General features: G+C 43.4%; 1 protein-coding gene across 1 annotated transcript; it reads right to left on the bottom strand.

The window, feature by feature from the left end:
- LOC144097916 (uncharacterized) lies at nucleotides 1-10,522 on the bottom strand. The gene is made up of 3 exons (XM_077630518.1): nucleotides 10,511-10,522; nucleotides 9,961-10,011; nucleotides 1-1,717 (listed from the first exon to the last, which is right to left on the bottom strand). Exons 1-3 carry the CDS (start codon nucleotides 10,520-10,522, stop codon nucleotides 86-88), a joined length of 1,695 nt encoding a protein of 564 aa, XP_077486644.1. The 3' UTR covers nucleotides 1-85.
- Between the last annotated feature and the right edge of the window lie 255 nt (nucleotides 10,523-10,777).

The raw sequence follows: 10,777 nt of genomic DNA, 5'->3' as shown, positions 1-10,777 counted from the left end.
ATTACTGATTACCACCTGCTCTTCAGTGGGCACACTTCCTATTTAATGCACCGGTACCCTTGTACCTTACGCATTCGTGAAGTGCTCATTGCCCGTGTTGGTACTCTTGTTGTGTATGCCCCCTGGCGTCACCAGCTTTACGACTCTGCTTGATCTGGCGCGAATTTTTCTCCACTTTGTCTTCAATATCCAATGTAATTGTCTGGTTAGCGTCCGTCGAGGTGGCTGCAGACTGTATTGCCTGTAGTGGCACATTATTATTGGTGATACCTTCAGACGCCTTTCGCTTCTCTATTACAGGTACTGGGCCGCTCATTGATAATTTTGGGAAATCGCTCCGAGGTTCTTCTACACAATCTTCCTCCTCAGCAAGGACGCTGCTCAAGTTTTGCCCCTCTTGCAATGCGTTCTCCTTGACAGTTGCGGCTTGGGCTCCTGTATGGAAAATGGGCATATTTTGATCTAAAAGTGAAGCTTGAGAGGTGTTTTCCCGGTGTATAATAGCACGTTTATGCTGGCTGATCTGAGCACAGGTGCCAGTGGAAACATTGGTTTCTTGCCAACGCTCTGCTGCAGCCAAAGGGCGGTTTTGAAGGGGATTCTTAAATTGACTAGCCCCGAGCTTGAAGTCTGCAGAACCAAAGACTATTTTCTCATTTCCAATCTTCCCGGCTGAAGTGCCTTTCGGATCACGACCATCTTCAAGCGTTAGAGGTTCCTGCCACTGTGAGGCCAACGCTGGGACGGCTTTAGCAGTTCTAATGTTGGTGTCCTTCACAGAGCACCCCCTGGCGTTTTCTGTGGATTGAGATGCATCCTGTCGGTGCTGTGCTGGTGGCGACAATTGTGTTTGTTGTTCAGTGCTGTTAACATGAGTCTGTACCTGGGGCACTGTACTCTTGCTGCTCGAAGATTCTTTGGTGGATGTCTTTTGCAGGGACATATCCTGGTGGTATTGGAAACTGGTAACGGCTAAAGTACTATCAGCCTTGTGGATATCAGCGCCGTCACATCTTAGAGGCATGCCCTGCTGGTTCTTTCGTTTTGCGTTTGTCTTCCCCTCGTAAAATTCTGCTGCACCTCCGCTCAAACCGGATTCCGGTAAAAATGGCGAAGAGAATTTTCTGCTGACAGCGCTTTTGATGAACTCTTCGCGTTTTTCTGGCCCCTGCAGGCCGTCAGAACTGCCATCTTTAAAAGGCTGGCCACGGCACACTGCTGTCTTCATGCCAGAGAAGTGCACAGCGTTTTGATTATCCACTCGTGAACACTGACTGTCCTTATTGCCTTCTGATACACTATATCTGTCACGAAGCTCTGTGGGGAAGACAATGCCTTCATATGTACCTTCGTGCTGTGGTGCTGCTTCAGCTGAAAAACCATCGGCGGTGTCTTGCCTATGAACATTCGACTGGAACCAGTGCTCAAGACAAGCTGGAAGGCTTTCAATAGAGCTTCGACTAGGCGACTTGTTTGTCAGTAGTGAGTGATTCCGGCTGATCTGCGATCGTCCGCCTACGGACGAGGACGTCCGGCTTGCTCGCGTGGAAAGTCGAGAGCCTTGTCGCCTTCGCATCGATCGCTTCCACAGCGCGGTGGCATCCCCTTGCGAGCTGATGGATCCCAGGGGAGAAGCCGCATTGTCAGCACTTGTCCAGCGCGACCCAGTTGGAACAGCACACAAATAGTCGGCGTAAACATGGACCAGAAGAATTGCCTGCAACATGAAAAAAAGATAACAACACTACTAAATAAGGCTGCGCGAGACCACTAATCCCATCTGCACAAGTATGAAACTGCGTGAAATTCGTTATATAGGCGCGATGAACCATCCGCGTCGTACTGCACGTGAGTGCTAGCGACCTAACAGTAAGTGAAAAAGGAGTTAGGAGCGAAATACAGCGACACTTTCGCAGTCCTAAAAGTATAAAATAAAGTCGTATAATGATCATAAGCCTGACTACGCCCGCTTCAGGACAAAGGCCTCTCCCATATTCCTCCAATCAACCCTACTTTGTGCCACCTGCGGCACCCTGTCACCACAACCTTCTTAATCTCAACCGCGTACCTTACTTTCTGCCATCCCCTGATACGCTTCCTTTCCCTTGGAAATCAGTCTGTTACCATTATGAACCATCGGTTATCTTGCCTTCGCCTTACATGCCCTGCCGAAACCGAGTTCTTCCTCTTTACTTTGACTAGTTTTATCCCTGACTCACTCTGCCTTCTTCCTGGCTGTTAACATTACACCTATCATTTGTCTTTCTATTGCTCGCTGTTCTGCCCTTATCTACGGTTGGACTTTTAAGAGCGTTAGCTCTTACTCATCACGTTTCGAGATTTCGTGGGATCTGCTACACCCTTCATCGCAGCGCCGTCTGTGGCAGCAAATACTCATCACGTTTCGAGACTTCGTGAGGTCTCCTACCACCCTGAGATTAAAGCGCCATCTGTGGCTGCAACTAGAAAACAGCGCATCTCGCATTGAGACTTGTAGCGTGATATACAGTATTATTTTAGAAACAAATGGCACGTGTCAATGATAACGTCACGGTCCAATATGGTGGATAGAAGTGAAACTAGGTGAGTATGACATCAGGAGACGAAATGGTGGCATAGTTTCGGTTTTTTCAATCCAAGATGGCGGCCATCAAAATAGGTTGTTACAAAAATCTGCCTGATCATTTGGTTTGATTGAAGTCTATGCTTTTACTGACTGTATTAGCGAGTAGATTAGTAAATATCTCGTAGACAAGGGGCAGTAAGCTGATCAGTCTGCAATTTTTCAAGTCCTTGACGTCTGCTTTCTTATAGATTAAGACGATGTTAATGTTCCTTCAAGCTTCTGGCGCGGTCGAGGTGATAGGGCATTGCATTTACAGGGTGGCCAGTTTTTCTACCACCGTCTCCCCTCCGCCTTTCAACAGATCTGCTGTTACCTAATCCTCACGAGCTGCTTTTCCAGTTTCCATTGCTCCAAAGGCTTTCTTTATTCCTTCTTTCGTTACTGGCGGGACGTTGGTATGGTGTTTTACTGCTTCTTTCATCAACACACCGATTACATTGACTGCTGCATAGGTTTGTGGAGAACGCTTCGTTTACTTTAACTATCTGATCTATATAGGTACCGAATTGCACTTCGTCTCTTAATGAATACACCTGGTTTTTGCCTGGCCAGTTTCCTCTTCAGCGCGTTTAGGCTACCTCCATTATTTACAACATTCTCGATTCTCTATAAAAAATTAATAAGGTCGGCTACTTTGCTCTTATTAACTTTGACAGCTCTGCCAGTTCCATTCTATCTGCAGTGTTAGACGCCTTCATGCTTCGGCGTCTATTAATGAGATCTTTTGTCTCCTGAGGTAGCCTGCCGATATATGTCGAATCAAACTACAGCCTAGTCGTACGGCGCATTCCGTAATGTTCACTTGGAGAATGTCTTTAATTGCTTGAACATTAACGCCGTCGTTCGCACTTAAAGCCGAATATCTATTCTGCAAAGATATCCTGAATTCTTCAATTTCCCCTTTTATCGCTAACTCGTTAATGAAATAATGACGCTTCTATAGGCCACTAGGTAATACTTGACGCGCATATTGCTCGAATGGAGTGGCAGCCAAAAATGCATTTAAAGCGTTGAAAAGCCCACCCGCAAAAAGATTTTGAAAACTAAAAGGCTGAAAACGAAATTTTGAATTTCAACTAATTGAATGCGTACGTTCTATTACAAGTGCTTCTCCTCGAATTCTGCGGCATTAATGGATTCTTTACAAACACAAACGTAGATTGCATTTTACTCAACATATGCCACCGTGTCGAAAATACATGTTGAGTTACATATACTGTTATGTGCATGTGAAGAATTACTCTGCATTAAAATGCTTGAAATCACGGTCTTCAGGAGCAAGCGGCCTTGTGAAATATGCCATTTTGAAAAAATCGCATACTACTATATTTGCATTATTTGTTCCACACTGCACAGAGGAGGTTATATAAGAGCACAATTCTCAGAGAACAATCTTATATATGCAACATTTTATGCACATATCTACCGCGCTAGAAATAACAAAACGTACATGAGGTATTTCATTATTTGCTAGCTTATTCATATTATACGCCTGAAGCTTTGAAATGATGATGGAAAAATATAAGTAACTCAAATGCAAAGTAAACAACTGCACACAATGTCAACGGCCACAAAGCGTAACAAATATGAGTAAGTCATTTAAGCAGAAATCGAACGGGAGTAATTAGGAATAAACAAATGCAAAGGAAATATAAAATTTCATTTTAAATGCAAGGAGAATGTCTACTCAAATAGCGCAATTTATCCGCGTGACGTTTGGGACCCAAATTCTTAGTTTTTTTTCTTTCTTGGATAGCACCAGGATAGGAAAAAACCGGATTTTTTTTTTGACAGTTGAGGCAGAACTGAGTCGTGCACAAAATAGACTTCAACAAAGGTGCAGCGATGTGCGCAAGATCAGGACACAATATTTTATGAAACTCATAGGATAAGGAGCTTTTACATATAAAGCGTTTTTCGTAGAGGCAGCATTCTTATGCGAGGAACGTTGTCTCACCTCTAATGCATCATAAAGCGCCTTTTACATTCTTCCTGAGTGAATACTGTTTCTGCGCTGAGAGCAATCAACTTATCCATGTGTGTGAAATTTCACGTGCGAGACCGCCCAACATCAAGTTGCAGTCTACACTAGTCTCAGCCCGTATGGAATTAAACGGGGAGTAAGCTGTCTTCTAGCACACCTTTTTTTAGAGGCAAGGTATGTAGTTCATATCGCGTGGTAGAAATTTCGTTCAGTGAACATACAGAATTCTTATTCTTGGCAGTGTAGGCGTATTCTAACAGCAAAGCGTTGTTATTTGACTCAGTTGCCAATGGGAAGTGGTTTTTAGCCGCTGCTTGAAGGTCTTTGTGTTAACAAATGAAGGAGATTGAAACCTGGGCTCAAAATATTCGAAACTGCTAGAAGCTCTCGTGCCTTAAACAACAAATTGGTTTCCGTTGCCAACCGGAAGTATTCCGCAATTGTAGTGATGGGAATCTACTCCACGGCTTCGGCAGCATAACCTGTCCCTAAGAGGTAGCGCGCTGAGTGGACACTTTACTCCCTCTTTATTCTAATATAGGTGAATTCGTTTTAGACTGTGTGTTTTTTTTTGCTGATACCGGAACTACTCGCTAAAGCTTTGACAGTTGTGCCAGCGACATCGACATCATCAACGTGGAAGTTATCATTATCATCATCAGACAAGCTACATCCAGTGGTGGTAAATGGTGCCCCCCTTAGGCGAATTAATCATGCCCTGAAACAGTTGGAGCCGCCCTCTGCTACCTGAATCCGGAACTGCATCTGCTGACGTGAATCCTATGTTAAGATCGGCTACTGGTTCTCCGCATCGCATGCCCTCTCTGTGTATACTTACGCTTAAACGTTTAACAGAGGATGCCTTTAACTCGTGCCGACCCTGTGCATCTCTGTGCCTGTGTCCACTGCACCGGTATCATTATATTTTGCATGTCTCGCTCCGTTGTCCCCAACTCTTTCACACCTCTTACTGAACCTCAACTTTATTGCAACTATAGGAGAGTACTGAGAAGAACAACATAATAGTTTCCCGTTTAGAGATATTACCGTGGTAATATTTATAACTAGAAAGTGTCCCCATGTGCCCTCCATCCAGTTGGCATCTTCCAAAGTATTTCACTGTCTTGCTTCTGAGATGCAATCATTTAGCATTTCCAATAGCTGGTTGCCTTCCGTAAACAGTTGTTCCCGTTCCAGACAGTGGAAAACGTTTTATTTTTGTTATATTTATTTTTATTCCGACTGCACTGCTTTGAGTGTTTAGTTCCTCAATCACGCTCTTTTAATCTCTGCCTAGATCCATAGCAAATCAACTCAAGAACTAATCGCCAGCTCCAAAAGTATTCTAAATTAAATCTCATGCCCAGCACTTCCTAATACAGCTATTTGAAATCTCCTGTATAATCGCGGTAAAATCCAGCGAACAGTTTGACTGAGAGTGCGTGACACTCTGTCCATTTGGTATTTTACCAGATTTATAGCGCTAGCTGTATATGGCATAGTTGGCAAATTTCTTCACATCATGCGTTCGCTTTCGCTCAGGGGTCTTGTCAATCGATAAGCTCGGGTGTGGTGTGAGGATCGAGCTGCCTCAAACAGAGCTGCTCTGGCGGACACACAAAGATGACCGTTCAGTTACTTTGATTTCTACTGCGCTCTAGCAGCGTAGTTTGACCATTAGCGGCCGAACGCTTGGAACGACGGGTTTCAGAGCTGCAAGTCGTCAGTTAACGGCTACAGCAGATGTCAAGCGGCCTTTGATAGGGGCAGCCTCGTAGTTGCTTCCTGATGCCAGTAGTTATCGAGCTGCCCCAGATAACATTGCCTAGTGATTCCCCGCAGTATAATTTTCCCTTTTAACAAAGTAGTCATTAAGCTCGCCAGTAGCGTTAGTGTCTCAGCGCTCTACGTTTTTACGCGATAGTGTATATAGCTTGGTCGGTCGAAAAGCCGTCAGCGTAGTAGCAGTCAGCACCGCGCGTAGGGCAATTATGGGGGGCGGTGTAAAAAAATCGTATCGTGACAATTTTTGTTTCTAGTGATTGATAATCGATTGGTGTGTGATAGGCGATGAACAGTTATTGAAATCATAGCAACTAATTGATGAATTCATTAATGAATGAAATGACAAATGCAAAAAAGGGGTTCATAGGTGTCAAAATGTTCAGAATGAAAAGTCAATGCTTGATGATGTTAATTAAGAAAATTTAGAGTCTGTAGTTGATTAATAAAATGAAACGATTGAAGAAAACTGAAAAAATATGTTCTCAATCTGCTCATAATAGAAAGCATTACACACTACACTATCGCGTCGAACCCTTTAGCCGGAGCTTAAGTGTCCTCTCCAATTTTTTCGCGAAGGTTATTTGAAACACGTAATTAATTCAGACGGCGATTATCAATAGAAAGTTTTAGTCAAGCGGGCGTTGCGTGGTTGCTTGCTTAGAGGAATAGAGGGTGTATAGTGCGCATGCGGACAACGCTAACAACGAAATAGCTTTAACGTACGCAGGCAACTTTCAGAGGTTACCGTCGCGGCTTTTGCGCCATTAGCGACAAAAGATGGCGCCGTCCTTCGAAACGAGAGCCCACCACCCCAGCCGAATAAGTAGTCGGTGCGGTTCTGGTCGGCGCCTTTAGTAACGGTAACTAGTCGTGGCGCCTGTCGCTGGCTGCCCTTTCCTCAGCGATAAAGAGCAAGCCGTTATTCCACCCAGATTAGTGCGACGCTCTCAGTTCTGGCGCACCGAGGACTAATAGGTCATACAGCAGCGCTGGAACTGTCTGTGTCTGCACTGAACAGCACAATTACTGGCAAGTAACAGAAATAGGTTTCGGACCTTGTCACGATCTGTTATGTACTCCCACAATTTAACACGGGAATTTAGATTAAATTTACTAAAGTATTTCCAGCATCAAAAGTCATATTAAAAAAAGTATTCTTGCTGGGCGGTTTTTTGCTAGCATTTACTGAACTAGGTGGCCCCATTGGGTTCATGCTTCTTAGTTAACAGTGTTAATCGCCGATGCACTGCTGCATATATTACTGGCCGAACTAAGCATTACTCTATTAACTAGCTGTAAAAACTAACAGAAATATTCTGGCAAATTAACAGCAGTGGCGACCATTTTAAAAGGCCCTCTCTCTTTCGTGTAAAGTACAATGCGGTTAACGTTTCCAGAACACTTTACTAAAACTATCTCGTGGATAAGTTACTGGCGGTACGCTAGAGTACTTAACCTTGGCTCTGCTATCATGCAGAACTACACTACTCTCTATTATCTATGTCGCCTACATTATCGCCCAATGCATCCTAAGGCAGAGTAGCTAATTTCTGTAGATTGTGTCTGAATAGATTCAGTCGCAATCGTAGTCAAATCGTACTCATTGGTGAAACAAACGAGTACGTTGACAAGCAGAAGCCTAGGTCCGTGACACGTCCAGTGAGAAATTCAGTTTTTATTTTTTCAACTCACCACCTGATGCAACAATGCAGTTAAACGGTGTTATTGCCTGGTTTAAAAATAATAAATTTTGGCAACCTCTTTCTTGCGACATAAGGTGTCACAGGAGCAATAAAGTAAACTGCGTTGTACGTGCATTCGCCGTTATACCTTTAGTGGATCTTTTGACTCCTCATTAAAAGTATATCTTGCAAATAAATTACCAGGCGTACATGAAAGATGATGGTATAATAAGTAGTATCTTTAGCACTAGACATCGTGGTAATTGGTTTTTCGAAGTTTAAAGCACATACTAAAAAACACAGCATATTTTATAGGAGTCTCAGACCGCTGCTCTTTCCCTGCGGATATTTTCTAGCCTCTTTACAAACGTTTTTTTTTCACACTGATTTTGCAATTGTAGCAATATTGCTGATATTGTTTTAATGAAGTGCTGATCGTAACCTTCGAAGTTTTTATATACGGGTGAATTTTACTCCACCCATTTATTGCCACTTCATTCGTATTGTGGAAATGGTCATTGTCTACGCCTGCTCCTATTCTAAAAGCTGGTGGTTTTTACAATCTCTTTAGAAATCTGTCTATATATTTTTCTCTCCCGTTATTCCTCTGAAATAATTGAAACGTTGGATTCTTCCATGCTTCTGGTACTCTCCAGATTATGCGAAATTGCTTGGTGTTAAGCGTTTCTAGTCTACCGCTCTTCAGCATATTTGCAAATACGACACTCATTTGTCGCCCTTCTGCTTTTCCTTGTTTGAGAGCCCCGTACTTCTTCCTTTTCGGTTACTCATAGAATATCTGTTTCACTACCGAAAAGTTTCGTATACGGGTCTCAAACGCCTGATATTTTCAATGCGACTCACATGGAGGTCATTTGTACAGCGTATGGAGCCAATAAGAACAATGTGGACGAGACATTGTGGAACGCACAGACACTACCATATGACGTCATGCACACCATATAAATATCACACGGAAGCAACTCGGAGCCCATATATAAATAATAAAAAAGCATGGATTTCCTTATTGTTTCACATGTCATATGGACTTCATATTTCCATAAGTTAATGTGAGCGGCTCGTATGGGATGTTTCGTTAGGGCGACAACGCTGTCTCTGCCGTGTCATCATTTATTTCGACCAGCGAAAGTGTACTCGTATAATCGTAATGGTGTGTTATCTAACATATAATTATTCGTAACGAAAACGCCTCCATTGTCTTTTGGTGCGTAAATTAGAGTTTAGACCATTCTTAATTTTCCCTGTGCTGCTGTCAAGCTATATGCGCACTTTAGATCCATGTTATTCGCGAGCATCTCACAACCTTTCTTCTTTGAGGAGAGTCTTCATATAATACACTATCAATGGCAACCGCCAGGAAGGAAAGCGGGATGTATGAGTAAGCCCATAAGATAACAGTGACGCAAAACTAGGTCACCTGAAGGCAGTTGCGGAAAATTGAAGAGGAGTGCAGAGAGGGTGCACCACATTTTCCAGTGGTCGTATGACGTGGACGGCTTTTCACGGATGCTATCGAAGACCATAGTGACAAGGAAGAACACAGAAGCACACATACTGGGAACTAATTATACCGGCCGAATGGAATAAGTAAGCTATTATTTGGCGCAGAGTAATCGCGTCATGTCAACTCGCCCCAAATCTGCAGTGACCTGGTCGGCGCAAAATAAGAGCACCAGAGACCTTCATCCTTCGTTTGGCATTCTCCTCAGCGAACTAACTTCAGCAATCTTTTAGAACATTCCTTTACTGCGATGACAGAAACTTGCTGTGCTATTACAAGCTAGCGAAAGTACTCGAGTGGAGAGGCACACAAAATATATGAGAACAGATGGAACCATATCGTAAAATAATTATGTGCATACCTTCAAGGCTGCTAAAGCTGTGAGGGCGAATAGGATCAGGATGTAGGGTGCCTAAAAGTGAAATAGGAAATGTGTGTCAGAAAAAAAAAATATATGTTCTCATTCTCTGATCAGTGTTACACAAAGGAGCAAGCATTTAGTGGATAGCAGGAATCATTAGACGGGACATTCGTTGCACTGAGAAACATCTTGTTACAAGCACACTGTTGTGAAGTGAAGAACAATAAAATGCAGGCAGTTTACGCAAATTTACACACCAACAAAGACGCTAAACACTTCATAACAGAAGCTCAAAGACAGAAGGGCGCAATTCCCAGCGGTATTAAGGGGCTAGGGCGTTGTACGACGTAGCGGGATCGACGACATTTCTCTAGATGGATGAAACCATGAAGCTCTCACGACACATTATTTGGGTACAATTAAGACACTGCACCATGTTGCAACTAATCCGGTGCATCTCATTACAACTCTGTTCGTAGTTGGTTCTGCGACATTCTACAATAAAGCTTTATTATAAGCGAGGGACTGGGGCATAAGGGATCGGCAGTACAGCAACGTCCATGACACATCCTTACTGCTCTTGCAGCATTGCCGGCCCGATCCCTGGCTTTTGTGTCTTCGTCCGTGGTGTTTTTCAGACGAGACCCATCTTCTGGCGGTAGGTCCAACTTTTGGAAAGAGAGGGAACAAAAAAAAATAGAAATTTTTACATGAGGCGCAGGAAAATAAAAATCAGAGATACTTGTTTTACGAGTTTGGCTCGAACAAACGAAACTATCTAAACCATCACAAGTACAAGCGCGTCAGGGCTCAGCGT

The sequence above is a fragment of the Amblyomma americanum genome, chromosome 7, assembly GCF_052857255.1.
Source record: "Amblyomma americanum isolate KBUSLIRL-KWMA chromosome 7, ASM5285725v1, whole genome shotgun sequence".
Classification (NCBI taxonomy): domain Eukaryota; kingdom Metazoa; phylum Arthropoda; class Arachnida; order Ixodida; family Ixodidae; genus Amblyomma; species Amblyomma americanum.
This window is presented reverse-complemented; position numbering and strand designations above follow the sequence as displayed.